Consider the following 20566-nt stretch of genomic DNA (forward strand, 5'->3'; position numbering starts at 1 on the left):
CTTGTGTATTGTTTCAGCTGTTGACTATCAGTTACTCTAATTTATTTCCTGGGGTTAGGGTAGAGATTCCATTTGAAGACAAGAAGTCAGTTTGGTAGACATAAGCATTCAGCATAACTACATTGGTAGTTTACCAGCACAGACAGCTTTTCACTAGCGTATGGCTTTTAAGCAGCCGGTCTCAGTCAGGCAAGTGAATTTGTGCAGGAGCACGTCATTGACTTGAATGAGCCTCTGCCAACGTGACGTCAGTTACAGGATTGGGGCCTAGATATCGGAGGAAGAGTTGGAAAATAACCCCTTGTTCGTGTAGTAATGACTTTCTGACTGACCCTTTAATTGGAAGCCATTGGATAGTCATGGTTTTTTCTTTGTTTGTAGGTAACACAGCCCTCATGGGAGCAAATCTGCTGTTTGAAATGCTGTGCGCACTCCCGCGAGTCAAAACGATTTAAAGCCGTGTAGGGCGGGCTCCAGCTTAGGCAAATCAAGTCACGACTGCTCTCTCTTCACCTACAAGATGAGTTTAATATTCACAGCCTTTCCGCACAAGTACTTCGACATAATATGAATGAAGAAAAAAGCCTGAATGGAACAACGCAGTCAGATATTGCTTTTAATTTCCAGCTTCCCTCACCTCTGCAGTTAGAGAAGGGGCGAGGGAAAGCTAAGCTTTGTGGTAGAGAATAAAAGCCATTCCTCATCAGACAAAGTCATTTCATGCTCCTTGTATGCTACAAGCAGCGGCCAGAATAGATGCCGGAATTGCGGGGGGAAGGCTTAATGGTCATGTTGCTCTAGTAATATGGCTTAGCAGCATATGGGTCCAAGGATGGCGGCTGGAATTCTTTCAATATCAAAACTGGCGGCCATGATCTAAAATGTGGGGGTCTTTTGGAAGTGCCTAGTAAAGATTTTTTTCCACTAAACATAAACCTAGGAGGAGAGCAATATACAGACATAATGTAACATCCTGGCTCCCTTCCATGGGCATGGAATAGAAGAGAAGTTCTTCTGGCTTCTTTATGCAGTGGATCCAAACTGACACTAGCTCCAAGCCCTACCTTAGGAGAGGACTTATGCCAAGGCACTGTGTTCTCCCTTGCAGTGATGGGACGTTTCTAAACCCTATTTATGCATGATTTTCCTAGGGCCCATAGCTGTCAGCCTTCAGAAGGGCAATAGGAACATTGACTAAAATACAGGGCAGCTTTTGGAAACAGTTGTCCTTGGTTAAGCAGCCCTGTTGCCTGAGTGGAGATAACTAGCCCACTGCATTTGCTAAATTACAAGCAGTTAACAGCTGTCGAACTTTTGCAATTAACTCACGTACGCCACAGCGCACTGTCAGTTTGTCTATTAAAATGCAAGGCCACCTCATCGTCTCACATTAAAATAGTTTATTTCAGTTGCGAATCTGTAATAATCTTAAAACAAAATGACATTATCAGTGCCTGTTCACAAATACAAAAACAAAAATTAAAAAAAGACATTTGCCAAATAAATTATTCCCTTCCCCTCCCTCCCCCCCAAGAGTATCAAAAGTGCAAAATATTTACCTGCTTTTCAATCCAATCTCCCAGGCTGCATTATTGTATTAGTTCCTGGCAAGCTTTTACTGACCACATATATGTCAGCCATCGCTGCGAAGCTGCTGTGTACCACACCCAGTTAAGGGGAAAGGGCAGGTACAGTATTTGGACTCTAGGCTACGTTTCCCTGTGTTGTAACGATGTTTCGCTTCAGTTTCTAGGAGTTTTACGTTTAAAAAGCTTATATTTAGGTTTCTCGCAGAGCAGTACATTAGCACTGAAAACTTCCTCGCTCTTAGCTCAAGAAAGTACCATGCACAAACTGAGAATGGCCGAGTGCATTTCCTTCACTATGAAGCAAACCAAAGGGCAATAGTGAGGGCAGTAGGACAAAAAATTATCCCAGCTTAATGGTCTTGCAGCATCTGGAAAAGGGTGGAGGGAAAGCAGAGACATTCAGTTCCAAGCAGCAGAGAGGTCCTGTGACTGGTCTTCTGCCCCAGATGAATAATGCAACTAGCTGGATATCAGAGCAGTGCTATCCTTGCTGAACAGATGAATTCCGAACAGTTGGGGTGTGCCTGAGCCCATGAAAGCGTAGCGTCTCCCTAAAAATACAATGCGCTAATAATAAATCATGTACTTTTACAAATGAGCTGGTTTGACCTCCTGCAACTTTGTTCTACATTCACTTTTATCCGTAACTGAATGGAATCTGTAGCACACACAGTTGGCTATTTCCTGAGGGTGTATTACTGCGAGTGGTCTCTCCACAAGACCCACATCAATAGATGTTTATACACAGAGTAAGAGTCACCCCTCTGTACAGAACAAACACAAGGCCTACATACCATGGAGCCTCAATATAGGGTTTAAGTAATGCCTATAGCCTTTTCCTGGGTCCTTTCTTCTACACAGCACACTTGGGCCCTTAGTTTAAAACCCTAAAGTTTGACACTGGTTTCCGACTAGCAGAAGAGATAGAAGGATAATTTACAAAAGCTGGCTGTTACTAGGCCTAACCCACTCCTGGAGACATTGTTCTGCTGTGTTTAGCGTATCAAAAATTCTCTTTTTAAATTTGGATTTTTTTCTGCAGTGCGTCCAACTCTGGGGTTTACAGCACTGTGTTAAACCATGCAAGACCCAAAAGGCAGAACTGGCTACAAACACAAGAAAATAACCAGGCTATTTCATTACCCAAGGCAGCTAAAGCACCAGCTTCAACAGAAACAGCATAAAGAGTGAAAAGTCAGTCTGCTGCTTCAGGTTAGTTTAGGGTCAGTCTAATGCATGAGGGTTTTCAGCATTTTATTGCTGCCTCTCTCCTCAGAAGAAAAATCCTCTTCTTCCCTCTCACAGCCTGTGCTTAGTAATCAAAAGGGTTCACGCTGGAGTTAGGACTTTACAGATTAAACTCCATTGGTTTAAGTAATATAGGGAAAGTCGGTTGAGTCCAATATTTTAACCTGACAGTACCCTTACATATAAGAGCATTATGATTATTGTTCAAGTGCTCTTTCCTTAGTTGAAGCACAGAGGGTAGTGAGGTTTTTAAGTAAACCCCCATGCTTGTAGGAGTGCTTTACAATAAGGTTCAGAATGCCACTCAGGAGTTAATCTCAATCTGAATGAGAGGAAAACTCATTGGCCATCATGTACCATAACGTGACCCATTCACGTGGAAGCCTCAGATTCCTATCCAGGTCACTTTGGAGAAGTTTATTAAGTTTACAGCAAGCATCAGATAAAGTGACTGTGTCCACACGGATTAACAGAGAGAAAAAAGGAAGTACCAGTGTCACAAGATTACAGTTCCCTGCTTTGAAAAGAAACCTTTCCCATTTACCTTAACGTTCAGGTAGCAGCAAGAGACCATTTCTTTGTTGACTACTTGTCACTAACAAAAAGCCAGCTCCCTGGGCAAGCCAAATGGCTGGTAGGAGAGCCCATTTGATATATTTAAGTACAGTAACTCCACAGCCTAGAACCATTCCAGTTTTACACTGAACCATAGGTTTTAAAGGAGGAAAAAAAGGCAACCTGTATGTTCAGAAACCTTTGAGCTGAGGATAAAAACAAAGTGAGAGAAGCTGAAACTACGCATCTTGTAAACGTCTGTCTACAGCCAAACTAGTTCCATATGTAACAAATGATCTGATGACAGCATTTGTTGGGCAACATAGTTCAAAAATACAATCATTAAAGAATTAAGTTCCTTGATACAAAGAAGTGTCGATATTGTACTAGAGATGTACCATTGTTGTTTGAAAGGTGTCCAAGTTGATTCACTAGCAGGTATTGAAATTTTCTTTTACATGTCTACTGGCTCATAGCAGCTTATGCCTACAATCTGAGGACGTGGGTAAAGTTATGGCTCTAAGAAGACAGTCTAAAAATCGACAGAAGCAAAAAGGCATCTGAAACACAATGTACATTTAAATGGCTCAACATCTTTACAGTATTTACTGTAACCACACTCCTAAATCACTCACCGCAGGGAAAGCTGATAAATAAGAATGCTTGGTATGAGGCCTTTCAGAGTTTCAGAGGCTGGGGAGATTCTGTAGGGTCTTCCCAGTATCACACCATGCACTATGGGTTAAGCATTGGGAAGGGGACCTGACCTATGTAACAAGTTCATTGTGTTCAGTCCAAACTGAGTCACCGTTGCGAAGAACTCATAGGTTTTCTTCAACTGAGAACAAACAAGAGACTGGACAGAGGCGATGCGGTGAGCAGGACATTAAAGGGAAATAGACTGGGTTTTGTCTTAGATAGTACAGCATTCAAATACAAGAACAATTTGGTACAGAGGACTTCAGTATGTTTCATCTTTCACTCCTAGGTCAAAGATGAAGGAAGATACTTCTACTCACTGGCCTAGGAGAGTTCATCTAAAACCTACTGTCCATTTGTTATGATTGTTTATTCCTGGAAAGAATTGTCCATGGTTGTCATCTTAAAAAGTTTGTAGTGTTAGAATCTCTTTTAAATCCCTTCAGTCTAATGCAGGCCAGGATGGAATATAGAACCTTTGTAAGGAACCTTCTAAGAGACGTTCCATCCATAAGGACAACTTGCTTAATTTGTTTTTAACTTGTTTGGATCCTGGACTGCAGGAGGATTTTCCTCGGGCTTCTCCTGTGTGTAGCAAGGGGTCATAATCCTCACAGGACCCCATGGTTCCCCCTTCATCGCCTGATCTGTGAGGCTTGAAGAGGCAGAAGTATTTCTTGTGGCCATTTAGAGCTAGGACGTAACCGGTGTAGTCGCGCTCCAGGAAATGTTTATCGTATTGATTTGGAATGGGGGCAGCATCCTGGGCAAATTCTAACAAATACTCCAGCCATTCTCTATGCTTATCGAGGCTCAGGAAGGAGAAATGAAGACAGCTGCTCCTGCGGAAGAAGTGAGAGGGAGACAATTTAGACTGTGTTCCAATTCCGACCAGACACCACACAGGAAACATCAAAGTTAGAAACTGAAGGAGGGTTGGAGTAATTTATTTTTTGCGCACACTATTTTGACTGACTTACAGCCCTGGAAAGTGAAGCCCTGTATTTGTCCGAACACAGGCATAGCATAAGTGGCAGTAGATAGACCTGGAGGGGAGAGTTCAGGCTCCATGACCCATCCAGTCCTTGGCCTCTCCGCTGAGATCACCAGTTGCACTAGTGACAGTGCGGAGGACATCCATCCATTACAAAGGGGACTGAGCCCACCAACCCATTTAATGCTGGCTATCAAACGGCTACCCATTTAAGCCCTCTCACAGGTGCAATCACCCACATGAAGCTGAAGATGTTCTTGGGAGCAAGCATGCAAGTATACACGTGACGAAGCAATGCAACAATACACACCCCAAGCCTATTCACTGCACAACACTACACAGACCATTAAGACCATAGCAGAAGCCCAACGAGGAACTCCGTACTTACCCTGTGAATGTGTAGACTTCCAGGGCAAACTTCTGAAGCAGGCTGGTTTTGGTGGGGTTGGAAAGGATCACAACCACATTCATGTGACCTGGCCTCAGGCGCACCAGATTACTAGTATAGGTAACATCTGTTAGCTCAGTCACTTCAACAAAGCCCTTTTTGGGAATCCTGCTGGGCAGAGAGAATGACTCAAGTGAAAAAGGAGCAAAGGACAGTAAATGCACCTGGTCACGATAAGGAAAGAGTGACCCAGTGCAAAGTAACTCAAAACCCATGTCACAATGTGTTGGCTAATCTGGCACAGTGCAGAACCCCTGAAAACTCACACTCCTCTATGCCCTCTATCCAAAGCCTATTAAAGCAGTTTATCTTTGGCCTGCTAAAGGTTATGGATTAGATGCTATTTGGCAAATCATTGTCTTTTATCCTTCATCACTCCACAAAGCATTTGTCTAGGGGCAAACACGTGGGCTTCTAAGTGACTGTATGGCGGGAGAAGGATAGCTTTTAAATGTAGGAGACGGAGAAAGTTGGGTGGATGGAAAGAAGTTGGCTGTATAGCCACTAGTCTGTTGCTAGTTCAAAGAACTTAGCAGTGGCTCCCTTGTATGACAGGTTTCAGTCACAGCTCAGGTAACAGCTACTTTCCAGTTCTCTACCTCGAAGGGACTTTTGGTCCCAAATATTCAATTTGTTGCTTTCCCCGGATTGGTCGATAGCGGTGCCCATTCCCCATGCACGCTTTATATCAGCTACACCAAACTGACCCATGCGCTGCTGTTCCCATGCTGCCTTTCAGTCACACCAGCTCCATTACTTCCCTACTACCTACCCACTGCCCTTCCCCAACCTGCCCTCTCTGCCTGGGGGAAGCAGTAGGAGCAAGACTGTGCCCCACCAAGCCTCTTGAGCAGGAAAGTGGAGGTGCAGAGAAGGCCTGACTAGTGCTGGAAGGAGTTAGCAGGAGAAACCTGTTCTCTTTGCTGAAGGCCGTGTCATTCTTTTCATTTTTTTCATTGGGTTCTTCTTTCTGGGGGAGAGGAGAGTCTCTCTCATCGCTCGAGTCACTGCAAAGGAGCATTTTAAAATAGGGTAAGTTTCAACTGAGATGCTGAAATCTGGTTTGTAAGGCTCCAACAGATGGTCTGGTAGGTACTCACCTGAAAGCCTGAACGATAACAGTGCCAAAAAGAATGAAGAGGGCTGAGAAGATCAGGGACAGAAGTGGCATCATTTCCCGCCTAAGAGAGAAGGTTTGCAGTTAGTTCTGAGTTCCTACAGTCAACCTCTGCCTCAGGTTTTCAGCTTCCTTCCACCCCAGATAATAGCATATAATTTTCCTTGAACTGATTGTCTTCTGGTTGAAGGGCTTTAATGGAAGCTCTCTCATCATTCCTATCTCCTAATGAAAAGCCGGGAGACAGACGGAAGCATGTTTTTAAAATACCCTAAATGCTAATGAAAACCAGCACAGCAAGACAGCCAAGCCAGGACTATTGCCAAGAGGAGCAGTGTGTTTTCAGTAGCACAAAATCCAGGGGCAGACCTCAGCTTCACAGCTCAACCAGCTACCCAGAAGATGAGGCAGAAGCCAAGCTTCACTGGCCCACAGTTCCTCTCCTCTCTCCAAGAGAAGATATATATGCCTCCTTCTGTCCCTGTCAGATACCTCCATATCTTGATACGCTTTTGAATTTATCCTCAGGCAAGACAGAGGGCATTACATCTATACACAAAATAAGAGCTATATTGATATTTTAAATGGGATTCCATACCAGTTATTATGAAATACGCTATCCCAGACGTCTGAGACATACTCTATTGCGGAGTAGAGCCATCGGAGAAAGAACACCTGTAAAGACACAACAGGTCAATGACAAGGTGGCTGCTCTTCCCCCACGTGTGAAGAAACACATCAACTATGTCACTATCCCCTCTGCACCCCTTGTCCAAACCAGCTCAACTACCTCAGAGAACAGGGGCTGCCCCCTGAAGCTGATGAGTACACAGTGAAAGAGTCTTGCCTCTCCAATACTCAAACCTCTAGGCACAATTCCCATCACGGACCACAGCGGTGGAGTCTTAGAATTAACTAGAACCAGCTAACATAGGTTCGTTATGTCTCTACAAAACTGAGAATACTTACAGGAGCAAGTTCATCATTCAAGTCTGGCAGGACAGTGTCTGAAGAGAGAAGACCAGGGTCTGTTCTTAACTGAGCCAGAAGATCCAAAAGCATGAAGTTATCCTCTTCGCTGCCCTTCCAGGCATCTTCCAAGATTTTATAGACCACTCTTCCTACATTATTGCGCCTTTCCAAGATGGCCACCTGGACAAATCAACATCACCACAAGCTTCAGGGAATAAGATACCAACTCGGAAGAAAGACTTGATGTGTCAAATGAGAATTCAGCACGAGGATCCAGATTAAAAACAGCTATTTCAGTTAATCTCTCACAACTCCCATGTCAAAGAGCGGGCACAACAGCGGGATGGGAACAAGTATTAAAATACGCCGCATGTTCCATAATACCCAACAGGAATAGAGATGAACAGCACGTGTTCTCTAAACCCCAGCTCCTGTTCTTTGAAAGCATAACACTTATTTTGTACAGCGTTTTCCCTACACACTGCATTCCACATCACAGTAGAGTTAGCCAGAAGGACAGTAATTAAGAAGCATAGGCAAGGAGGAAAAAGAGGGATGTTTTCTCAGCAGAGATGTGAAATAAAACAGTGGATTTGGTGGTGAGACATAGGAAGGTCATTCCAAATAGGAGGAGCTGCAGAGGACAAAGCTCTCACATGAAAACTGGAGTGACAGAGTGAAATGACAGAACGGAACAGTGCTAAATAAACAGGAGTAGTTTGGGAAGGAGTAGAGAGAGACAAGGTCCGTCCATGAGACTGGCAGGAGCAAGTTCATCGAGGGGTTTAACATCAAAGGAGGACAATTTTGAACTGGACAGTGAAATGAACAGAGCCAGTGGAATCATGAGAATGGAAGATGATGAGGTTACACTTTGTACACGTCAGAAGGCAGGCAGTCGTGTTCTGCACATGCTTGAGTCTAGAGAGCTGAGATCAGGACAGATCAAAAAGAAGAGAATTGCAATACACAAGACAATGAAGATCTGACCTGAGGCAGAGCACACCACCATGCAATACAAGAGGATTTGTCAGAAGTAGAAGGTCTGATCCTGCCCATAACATGCTCCCATAATATTTCAAAGAAGCAGCGTCAATGTTCTGTCCCCCCCGCAACATTTTTGAGTTTGGGGTGAAAAAATGTAAAGTTCAGAGAAAGAGAGACTGAATTACAGATTAGGCAGAAGGAAAATGTGACACTCACGGCAGATTTCCCCCAATATTTCTCATCGTCCATCAGCAAGGCATGGGCAAAGTCTCGCTGACGGTCGTTGTAGATATGCACAAACCTCACGGTGTCTTTCGTGTTTGCCAGAGCAAAGGCCACAAATGCCTCATAGGTCCTAGCAAACTTGTCACCCTCGCCCGTAAGTAAAACCACACAGTACCTAGACAACACAATGAAATGGAGGATTCACAGCAGGCCTGGAGACACAAAGGAATAACAAATCCAACCTGCCAGCTCGAACGGACCCTGACGAGCCAGAGAGACACTTCATCGTGTCTATCTTCTTATACACTCTATTGCTCAATGTTCCAATCTCAGTCCTTCCCATCTTCTATGTTCCTGTCCCCACAGAGTTACTGCAAGGTATTCTATTCCATAATACAAGAATAAGGGATAGTGAACAGAACTGAAGAGTGGCATGTTTGAAACTGATAAAAGGAAGCTCTTTCACACACACAATTAGCTTCTGGGACTCATTGCCACGGGACAGAGGCCAAGATCTTAGCAGGATTCAAAAATAGATTAGACATTTAGATGTGTAAGAACATCCAAAGTTCTAATACTAAATATAGAGAGACCCCCCCCCCTCAACGCTTCTGAAGGCATATAGACCTAACCTTGAATTATTAGGGGTTCGGAGCAAACTCCCCTGGGGGCAGGTTGTCCCATCACTGCCACTGAAGAGCTTCTTGGACATCCCTGTGAAGCATTTGGCACTGGCCACCGATGGTGACAGGATACTGGACTACATGAACCACTGCTCTGATCCCATCTAGCAATTTCTATTCTTCCAATGAATATTCTTCCCCCTTTATGGACCCCCCCAGAGAGTTAAACGAGAGGTCGCCTGTAAGCAGCCACCAAGAGTAGGTGTGCATGAGGATAGGAGGATCTCCCATTGCAGCGAGCCTTACTTCCGCTGACGGTGAGACTTCTTCACAGGACACAGCTCACGAAACAGTTTTTGGTTGGTGAGCCTGGCTGCCAGAAGGAACTTGTTCTGGGAAAGGAAGTCATCAATGAGCTGCTTTTTCATCTCTCGTGCCTAGAAAGGACAAAGCAAACAGAAGATCAGCATTGTTCAGCTAAACCAGAAGGATATTCAGCTCTCAAGGAACATGAATGCTCTAGTGTTAAAGGGTCACCATGATGATGGTCAACAAGATGTTTTACACAATGGAAGAGATGTTTGGGAGATTGGAAGCATGGCCACTCATGACTGCCCCTGGAGAAGGAGAATTAAACAGCTGTTGGAGCTGAGGGGGGGAAAAAAAAAAATCAAAAAAATCAGAGCATCCAGTAATATTAAAATCCCAACTGTCAGAAAGCGAAACAGTGACCAAAGGCTTCTGACGACCCAGCATTTTACTGGGGTGTACCTGCACAAGAACAAAGGTTTGGGCATATCCCATATGCAGCCTTTCACTATTAATTCACTTTCTCTGTGAAACCTCTAAGTCTCATGGACTAGTCTCTCTACGGAATTCCTCAGAGCCAAGGGTTCTTCCAAGGAGACTAACGATATCTGACAAAGCTGAATTAATTAAGAGCTGCCCACTCTCTGTACAGTCACTGCTCCACTGAAACCCAAAGACCTGCCCTCCTCCCATCAGCTTAGCTACAAAACTATGTTCCAGTGAAAACCAAAACTATCACCCAGTTATCCTCCAAGTTAAGATCCTTGTTGAAACCTACAGAGCTCCCTCGCTCCCTGACATTCGTTCAAGACATCCTTCTGAAGCTCGAATTTCTGCTCACATCCAACCCAGAGTTGGTTTGAAATGCTCCACTGACCAACTTCTGATGCAGGAAACAGGCCAGAAAAGCAGTTATTATATTTTTTACTTAAAACCCAGACAGACAGACAAAGACACAGACCACGAAGGGATACCTGAATAACATCGGCAGGCTTATCAACGTGTTCCTTGAAGATCATCATGGTGGGGGTGTAGACATTGATGTTATATTGTCTGGACAACTCTTCAGTCCCTCTGAGTCCAACATACACGTATCCAAAGGACAAATAATCTCTGTACGCAAAAGCAGTGAGCTAGAGGGAAACAGAGGTCCAGTGCATGTTTACATTGCAGATCACGCTTTGATTCTTCCCCAATACAGCTTATGGTGATTATTTCCCCATAGCCTCCGCAGCACTGTTAAGTCTACAACACTCACCATTGTAACAGCCAAATGACACACAACGTCAGCCCATTCCCTTTACTAGGCTTATTACACAGTTAGCTTCTTCCTCATGACAGAGGAAGGTTGGCGGGATCCATAGCTTTATTTTACAATTTAACATTCTATATCTTGCCAGATGTTTCTTTAGCAACTCGTCGTCCTCAAACAAACTAGATGCGGTGCCCAAATGGCCCGGATCATTAACTATTTGTGGTGGGAAAGGAATGACGACTTCTCCCCTTGCCCCCAACCCCACCCACGCCCTTACTCCCACTAGAGATCTGTCTATGGAAAGAAAAGTAAGTTCTACTCATATTCAGATGTTTAAAATAGTTAGCAAAAGCAGGTCACCTGACTATGCAGTCTCCAAATAACACACATGAAATTGCTGGGTGTTCGGGGTGGATAATGCTACTTAGAAGAACCATCCAGCCTGTGCCTACACCGAGATCCCATTCTCTGCTAAGACAGGTGTCTTTACAAAGCTGTAAATCTTTGTAAAGACACCCCCAAGACAAAGGTCACATCAGAGACTGACTCCTTCAGATGATGTGTCAGAGACAACAAAAAGATCCAAATGCCAGAGATAACACACAAACACAAGTACATTACCTTGTATAACAATGGCACTACTGGCATATGATCAAACAGAAGGACATGGGGTTTATTTTCTTTCTTCCAGTTTGACAGGAATCGGACATAATTTTTATCTGTAATCTTAAATGTAAAACAGACAGTTAGTTTCAACCTCAATACATTCAGAAAACTAAAGTTCAATATGGTTAAATGGCTGCATTAGAATTGGGTCCTAAAAAGATGCCAAAATGTCATGGGTGTTTTTTTTTTTTTTTTTGGTAAAGGACAATTGTGCCCATACATCTTTTCTCGCTAAGGCGATTTTTGCAAAACCAGGATTTTTACACTAACCGTTCTCTCTGCTTTTGCTGATCTTTCCTGACTTGATGTCATAAATTCTCAGTGGCATCACAATCATTTCCACAGCAACTAACTAGTGGTCATTACTGAGGATTATGACTTCAGATGGGGAATAAGCAAAAAGGGCAGAGTAGAAGTCAAACACTATGTTTATTTTAAAATGTCTCTAGTGATAAAAAAACTCTGTCTTCCAAAAGGGCTTAGTGCGCTCAACTCCCATTTAAAGGCCTGATTTAAAGCCTGCTGAAGTCAACAGAATGATACCCTATTCACTTCAGTAGGCTTTATGTCAGGCCTAAATATCAGCAGGAGTTGAGAATACAGAAAATCTTGCAAGAGGTACTTCTCAGTTTGCAGAAGTGGGCAAGGGGAGAGGAAGAGACATACAGTGATAGTCTCTAACGTCACGTCCATACCGGAGCACCACTTTGGAACCTGGACATGACTATCCTCCAAGCAGAGTTCAAACACGAATCCTTAATATAGTTGTAACTATCTCTGGTGTAGTCCCAAACAGTGTCAAATTGGCACCCGTGTGGTTACGAGCCCTAAAGTGAGCCACATGTACGATCAAATGCTTACCATGAAGCACTGCAGTTAACCCTGAAGGACGGGAGTTATGGGAAGTGGGGTATCATCAGTGAGGGGGAGCGTCCTGCTGCCAGCTCTGGCACCTATCTCACCATGCACAGGGAACGATGGAGAAAAATTCCATCTTGTGCGTGAATGTAGTGTTTCCTTCAAAACTGCCTCCAGCATTCATAGCTATAACGACTTCACTCATCCAAACTGCCATTCTCCCTTGATTAACGCCATTGCAAATAGCTTCAGAAACTTCTGACACCCCAAGACAAAGGTCACATCAGAGACCGACTCCTTCAGATGATGTGTCAGAGACAACAAAAAGATCCAAATGCTTAGCACACACTACTACTTACCAGAATCCGAACACGCTGATCTCCCTGTCACGTACCTTCTCGATGAGGTTCCCTGGAAGAAGGCTCTCCACAAACTGCTGCAGGTTTTCTCGAATGACCGCATTGTGAAAGAAGGATATTTTCCCATTAATGAGTCCCAGAATGGACGGTGTGCTGTGTGCTCCCAGGTGATGTGCGAGGCGTCTCTCATATCCAGCATGGACAACTCCAATTCCCACTCCTGAAAAAGGAGGGCAATCCAAAAAGAGGGTCACCTTGACATGGTGGGTGAATGACCCAAACTCCCCTACAGGGAATCAGCACTAAGGTGGCTTCTGTTACCCAGCACACCGAGAGGATTAGTTATTCAGCTGGTACTACATAGTGTTTCCCTTTTTCACATTCCATGGAGAGTTGTATTACTCTGCTCTCAGGAAGAAGTAACAATGGCACTATCTCCTCCTTACTCTTCTGCCTAAAGGTTCTCTCTTCGGCATGTTAAAACCCCAAGGAAAAAATCACATTAAATATACAGTGCAGCAACTTCTGGTCCCTGCACTCTTATTTTGGATTCTGTGTTCTCTGTGACCAACTATCTCTGGTTATGTAGATGACCCATAAGGGGGACAGGAATTTTCATCCTGAGCAAGAAATACTGTAAGTGCTTAACTGGAATCCAAGTGTATATATTGCCAGTGTTCCCTGATTTTTATTTTGGGTGCCAAAATTTTCTCCCATCCTCCTGTGTCCTGCAGGATAGTGGCCTTGACTCTGGTCAAGTATGGGCTGGCTCACAGCCCCCTCTGGACTCCAGATTGCATCTCAGTACCATTCCTGGTATATATCAAAGGGCAATGTAATGTTTATATTGCAGGGCAGAACACAGTAGTCCCTGACCATGCAACACTCCTTGGTGCTATTTAGAGTGATGCAGGCACTAGGAATGGTTTAATCACACTGCAGCAGAAAAGGAGACAATCACTGAATTTAGAGATGGAAGAGACTCCCCAGACTGCATCCAGTCCATCCTCTGCCAGGGAAGGATTTCCTAATGCCTTGTCTCGTCAAGTTGCAGCTATCTCCAGGGATGGGGCTTTCACCAGCTCCCTTCAGAGACTGACCCAGCCCTACAGATCTAAAGTGTTTCCTCATGTTTTAAACCTCAATTTTTCCTGTCTCAGTTTCATTGATGAGGATCGGTGTTGAAAAGAAAGAGATCAATGCCCCTCCACTTACACTGGAAAACAACAGAAATAAAGCTATTCACACCACACTGATAAACCACAAAGGAACTCCGTGGCTGAATTCACATTCAAACACAACCCCCAAAAGTTGAAGTCAGTTGCTGTGGCCTAGGATGGAAAGCTTTGAGAAAGCCTCTTTCTGAAAACACGTTGTATCTTGAGTTTTTAAAATTTGCTTCTCTTACCCAGCACCTCTAGCTCCTGAACAACCTCCTTCCACACAGGCTCAATGTGGATACAGCTGAAGCACCAGTCTGAGGTTATTTTAATGAGGTAGGGCTTTTTGAAACTGTCCGGTACAATCTCGTTCACGTAGTGCGAAAAATGCAGCAAGTACTTCTCATCGGAGGAGTCTCGTCGCTCCGAGTTAAACGGGAAGTGGAAAAAGGATTCATCAAAGTAAAAGCTTTCGTGGAAGTGATGGAACTGGCGGTGCTGCTGCTGCTGAGGGTACCCCTGGTTCTCACCCACGTCTCCGTAACGATCAAAGTTTGATCTCTTTTCCTCATTGGAGAGGATCTGTCAATCACAGAGTTAAGAAGGGTTGAAAAGAAACAAAACCTGGCTCATGTTGAGAGGGAACTGGAAGGATGACAATTCCCCTTCTTAAAATGACTGAATAGCCATAAGGAGCAGACACACTGGGAAGAGGACATAGGTGCTGGAACTAGGGGTGCGGGGAGTGCTGCAGCACCCCCTGACTTGAAGTGGTTTCCATTATATACAGGGTTTCCAGTTTAGTTCAATGGCTCTCAGCACCCCCACTATAAAAAAATGTTCTAGCACCCCTGGAAGAAGAATTTCTTTTGCTGAATGTCTACCCAGTTGAGCTCCAAGAAAGGGAACTGTCATGTCTTTTACACCTGTGTCTCTGTAGCCAAATTCACGTATGTGGCATGGAGCAAGACAGAGTTCACCCAAAGAAACACAACATTTATTTGGAAAATTTTGTACAAACCTACTCACTAGCTAACCATTCTTTTTAAATATTAATTTCTGGCTTCCTAGTTCTGTGACACTCTGTCTTCCAAACTCTTATCATTTCAGTTTCTCAGCTAAGAGGCTATAAAAGAGAGTCCTAAAACAAACAGTCGAGATGACTATTGTGGCTTTCTCGTAATGTCAAACATTTAACAGCCACATGAATTTGAAGAGCTGAAGTGCTCAGGAAGACAAGCAGCACTTTAAGCAGAAACTGCCGATTGAGCTGGGAGATGAGAATTCAGTTTATTCCTGGGAGCTCAGCATGGATGTAAGAAGAGCATCGGCTGAGATGCCACATGCTGAGGTAGCTGATTCAGTGCGCCTTGGATGAGTGACCTGCAAATATTTATGCAAATAATATTTTAGAAGTGACTAAAGCTCTCAAGCCATTAAACCCACTTACATCATCACTGGAATATGTATAACAAATATGAAGAGATGGCACCAGCCTGCTTTGCTGAACTCAGTGGATACCCCTTACTCTTTGCTTGATGCTTTTCAGCAAGCAAAAGGCAGAACTTTACATTTATTCTTCCACAACATTTCCAGCTGTAGAATGTTCACGGTTTATTGAGATTAATTCACATCTCCCCCAGTAACTGGGGAAGTGTTAAATGGACATATAGGTTTTTTTGAAGTCAGCAGTATCCAGGTGCTGGTTTTTGTCAAGAAAACCCAGACAAAGATTCCACCACCCTACTCTTCTATACACAGAGCTGAGAAATTGTTCCATGTAGATATAACTGGAAAATAGTAAAGGCTACTTGTAAAGGATGAACAGCAATTTCCAGGCTCTAACATACATCCTGAAAGCAGCACAAAGTTACCAAACAGTGTTGAATACCTCATAGGCCTTGCTAATTTGTATAAACTTATCTTCTGCTCCTGGGTCCTTGTTTTTGTCAGGGTGCCTACAATGCAAAAAATAAAGAAAATGGATTTTGTCCTTTAGAAAGCATCAACAATTTATCACAGGGAGTCACAGCAAGCCACAAGTGTTTTCAGCTTCAATTTAATACTCATACTAAGCGGGATACATAGACATTAATGCCATTTATTGGTATCCACTTCTCAATCCACCTGCTGCAGATTTATGGCAAAAGTCTATTTCTCCTACCCAGGCTGAACCACATAAAGAATTTCAATAGGATTTGGGTGGTGTATGTAAAAGCATTTCCTCGGTTTTGAATTTTATTTAATAAATAAATGGTCCAAGTGGAGCTAAAAAGTTGATTTAACAGCAGGCAGTAAATTCCTTAAGCAACAATCCTACCAATTTGAAAGATGCACGCTTTAGCCGCTGCTCTCTATATATTAGGCAGAGCAGCTACTTGGTACATCTGCAATTCTATTCTGCATTTTAATAGTTTTTCATGATAGCATTAGACCACAACCTTAATGCCTAGGTTCTATGAGACCCCAGAAGCTATCAGATTCTGTAGTTCAGATAATCATGTTTTTCCAGATGCTTTACATCAGCTCTTCTCCTCAGTGTATGAAACAGGTCTTAATGTATGGTCATAATTTGGTTTAGCTTAATTCACTTCCTCTTGAAAATTTGACTTAAAAAAAAGCTCAATGACTAGAAGTTGGCCGTGATCAATTTTTTATATATATAATAATAGATTTACTCAGTTGAGCTACTGGATGTGAGGAGCACACGTAAACAGTTAGAGAAATTAACTAGTGAGTGTGATCCTGTTGCAATTCCTACAACAACCCTAAAGATATAGTACAGAAGTTATTAAAAGACATTTGTTTCTTAAATGTCTGCCCTTGTTGACTCTTCCAATATGGTATATTTTGTAATGTACAAGATGGAGAGGGGAAAAAGTTTCATATTAGATCCTCCAGAGTCTGATATCCAGAGAACTGGATGAACCGGAAGTTAGTACCATCAGAAAATATTACAGCATGTGCAGTGTGTACAAACAGCTAAAATTTACGGCCAGATCCTGCCGTTCTTATTGTCAACCTGTGAATAAAAATGAGGAGTCTGGTGGCACCTTAAAGACAAACAGATTTATTTGGGCACAAGCTTTCGTGGGTAAAAAACCCACTTCTTTATGCACCCATGAAAGCTTATGCCCAAAGAAATCTGTTAGTCTGTATCCACAAAAACTACAAGGAGTCTGGTGGCACCTTAAAGACTAACAGATTTCTTTGGGCACAAGCTTTCATGGGTAAAAAACCCACTTCTTTATGCACCCATGAAAGCTTATGCCCAAAGAAATCTGTTAGTCTTTAAGGTGCCACCAGACTCCTTGTAGTTTTTGTGGATACAGACTAACACGACTATCCCTCTGATACTTAGTACCTGTGAACAGTCCCACTGAAGTCAACAGGTCATTTGTGTGACTATGTGATGTGGGATCAAGACTCTCATCACTTATACAGAACATAGTGTATAACCAGCCTTTTACTTAGAAGACACATTGAAACAAGATAGCTAAACATTATAGGTCCAATTCTACAAACCTCTTCTTGAGTAGTACTTACTCACAAAAGAAGAGCCACTGAATTCAATGGGACTACTCATGAAAATAAGTACTTCTCACTTTCAGGCTGCATAATTGGGCCCTTTATTAGGAAACAGTTTTCCTTCTCTCTCTCTCTCTCTCTCTCTGTCTTTTTTTTTTTTTTTTTTAAAAAAAAAGGTCTCTCCCTGACCAGCAGATACATTTACTTAAGAACAGTGGGCCAGCTCCTCAGCTGAAATAAATCAGTGTAGTTCTATTGTGGATTTAAGTTGATTTACACCAGCTGAAGTGCTGGCTTGCTATTCAGAATACAGTTTTATTCAACATGATAAGAGCAAGTATGGGAAAATGGTTATTGTACAATTTTGAATGTCTTTGTTTTTATTTTGTAGATGATGGTTTCTCTCACAAATATTTGATGCATTGGTGAAAATAGCTGACTCTACCTTGCAGAAACCATTTAATATGCAACATATTTTAATCCACCTACCATTCCCGGGCGAGCTTCTTATAAGCCTTTTTAATGTCAGCCTGGCTGGATGTCCTGCTAACCCCAAGGATTCTGTATGGGTCAAAATCCACTGCAGACAAAATTTGCAGGACCAAGACCAGAACCAGGACCACAACCAACGAGATGCTTAACTTTTTCAGTTCCATTTCTCTTCCTTTAGGCAACCTGGACAGGAGAGTTTCCATATGCATAAGACAGAAGTACAAAACTAGGGATTGGTGCAAAATCCAGGAACCCCTATATTTAGTCCTGGACCACTGGCAAAAGAACTGAAAAACCAAAGGCCCCATCTCCTTCAAACAACCAGCACTAGCATTCATGTCTTATACTACTAAAAAGGTAAGATTTGGTAGAGAGTCTGTTCCAGCCCTTGCATTTCATGAAATATCACATCGTTCTAGTTATCATCATTTTGCTTCACCTGCAGTTCAACATTTTAGTAGCTTCTATCTTGAGAATTCTAGAGCAAGAGACCTGTGCTTTACACCTACTAGCAGTTCGCTACCAGTTTTCAGATATTAAAAAAGGCAATAAACTGTAGCTGTTTCTGCCATTCCATCATCTATTCATTTATCAGGACTAGCAGATACTTAAGGGACCAGTACAATTTTCAAAATGCTAGTACTAGACTAGCAATCAGAAACCAAAGAACTCTGATGGCTGACAGTTACATGAGACCATGTTAGCTGAAGGGACAATGCCACCCTGAACTCTAGTCAGTTCCAAAAAAGTGAGCTAGAATATTTTCAGGTACTACATCTGCCCCTCAGCCCCCACTGTTGTCTCGGCACCCCCCGGCACTGCGGGAGGGGAGCGCCCCGAGCTTCCCAACGCTGCTCCCCAGCAGGGCCCCGCCAGCACCCCCCGCTGCCCGCATCCCCACAGCTGCCCCCCACTTTACCTCAGGTCGCCTCCCACCAGGCAGCTCTGGGCTCACCCCACCGCCAGCCCCCCAGCCGGGCGCCCCGACCGTCGCCCCCGCTGCCCCCAGCCAGGCCCCGGGCGGCGCTCGGAGCGCGAGGCCCGGAGCGGGCGGGACGGCCCGCGGCAGGGTCAGCCCTAGATCACATGGCGAAGCCCCTTAAAGGGCCAGCACCCACTCCGGGCCGGGACCCCATGGTGGGAGAGGGGGCGATACCCACCCTGCGCTCCGGGCGCCCGGTCCCCGCTTCCGGCTTCGCGGCCCCGCCTCTCGCCGTCACCATAGAGACGGCGCACGGCTCTCTTCCGCTCTCCGCTCCATCCGGTCATAGAGACGAGACACGGATCATAGAGCAGCGCGGGGCTCCGAGGGCTAGCGAGTACCATTCTGCAGAGCATGACGGGATACAAGCGGAGAAGGCGGGGGTGGGGGGATACCCTGTAACCAACCCCCTTTCATGTCGAGGCAGGAGTATCATGACGTGATGTCATGGTGAAGTATTGGCCCATGTCACAGCACCGTGACCTGGGGCGTGATGGCGTGTCTTGGTGTCAGCCCATGTCACCGTGGCGCTGCATCATAATGTGACGTCATGTCATGAGGTCAGCTCATGTCACCATGTGACGTCATGTCATTGCAGGGGGGCTGGAACAATTTTTATCGTGGGGGGTGCTGAGGGCCATTGAACTAAACTGGAAACCCTGCATATAATGGAAACCACTTCAAGCCAGCGGGTGCAAGAGGGAGCACCCCCCGTAAACCTAGTTCCAGCACCAATGTGCCCTGGTGTCAGCCCAGGTCACCATGGTGCTGCTGTGTCACGACATGACGTTGCGTCATGGTGTCAGCCCACGTCACCGTGGTGCTGCGTCACCCTGTGGCTTCTTGGCCTCACAATATGGTGTTTTCTCTCCCTCTCCCCTGCTCCTCTCTTGGCGTGGTAACTGAATTAGCATGATTGACCCACTAGATGTATAAAATGCCAACCCTATTCAAAATAGCCTAAACTGCTTAGCTGCCACGCAAACATGTAGAGCTATTAGCATAACCTCAAAGACCACACACGCTGGGGTCCAAATTCTGCCTATTGTCCAGATTGTACCCGTGTAAAGCCACAGGTTTCAGCAGAGTAACTCCAAATTCACACCAAGGTGCGAGTAAAGTTTCCATCTGTGCAGGGAACGTGTTCTTCCATGCAGGAATGACTGCGCTGGGACAGACTCATGGTCCATCGAGTCTGGTATCTGGACCCATGCCAGCTGCTTGCATAGAGGATGTGGGCACACAATATACTGCTGTTAGCTGTGCGGTGCTGCCTGATGGGGAAGAATGTAATTGTCTGTCAAGGGGGAGCATATAAAACCAGTACTGACAGAGATAGGGGAAAGGCTACAGGATGTCATAGAAAGGTGCAGCAGGGGCTTATAGAATATTAGGATTGGAAGGGACCTCAGGAGGTCATCTAGTCCCACCCCCTGCTCAAAGCAGAACCAGTCCCCAATGTTTGCCCCAGATCCCTAAATGGCCCCCTCAAGGATTGAA

The 20566-nt window shown here is 44.3% G+C and overlaps 2 protein-coding genes across 3 annotated transcripts in view; one reads left to right on the forward strand and one right to left on the reverse strand.

Moving 5' to 3' along the window:
- Positions 1–3617, forward strand: part of AGMAT (agmatinase (putative)) — a 16642-nt gene extending 13025 nt beyond the window's left edge. The window contains exon 7 of the mRNA XM_074975463.1: positions 382–3617. Within this exon, the coding sequence (XP_074831564.1) occupies positions 382–455 (74 nt within the window). The 3' untranslated portion in view covers positions 456–3617. The remainder of the gene's footprint in view (positions 1–381) is intronic.
- DNAJC16 (DnaJ heat shock protein family (Hsp40) member C16) lies at positions 1531–19316 on the reverse strand. Of its 2 annotated transcripts, none has more exons than XM_074975461.1 (15): positions 19245–19316; positions 18082–18267; positions 15956–16022; positions 14313–14646; positions 12940–13124; positions 11643–11747; positions 10741–10899; positions 9764–9894; positions 8826–9009; positions 7620–7802; positions 7249–7325; positions 6634–6714; positions 6445–6540; positions 5474–5641; positions 1531–4933 (listed from the first exon to the last, which is right to left on the reverse strand). In XM_074975461.1, the coding sequence occupies exons 2-15, from the start codon at positions 18246–18248 to the stop codon at positions 4534–4536; spliced, it is 2337 nt and encodes a 778-aa protein (XP_074831562.1). In that variant the 5' UTR covers positions 18249–18267; positions 19245–19316; the 3' UTR covers positions 1531–4533. The 2 variants fall into 2 exon arrangements, with proteins under 2 accessions (XP_074831562.1, XP_074831561.1); XM_074975460.1 differs by having other exon boundaries at positions 5474–5644.
- Between the last annotated feature and the right edge of the window lie 1250 nt (positions 19317–20566).

This window comes from Natator depressus, chromosome 18 (genome assembly GCF_965152275.1).
Source record: "Natator depressus isolate rNatDep1 chromosome 18, rNatDep2.hap1, whole genome shotgun sequence".
Lineage (NCBI taxonomy): Eukaryota > Metazoa > Chordata > Testudines > Cheloniidae > Natator > Natator depressus.

Coding starts and splice junctions, on each gene's coding strand:
- DNAJC16 (XM_074975460.1), bottom strand. CDS start 18,248: ATGGAACTGAAAAAGTTAAGCATCTCGTTGGTTGTGGTCCTGGTTCTG. Junction 14,647..15,955: donor AAATTAGCAAGGCCTATGAG/GTATTCAACACT, acceptor TGTGATTGACAG/ATCCTCTCCAATGAGGAAAA. Junction 7,326..7,619: donor TGAATGATGAACTTGCTCCT/GTAAGTATTCTC, acceptor GTGTCTTTACAG/GTGTTCTTTCTCCGATGGCT.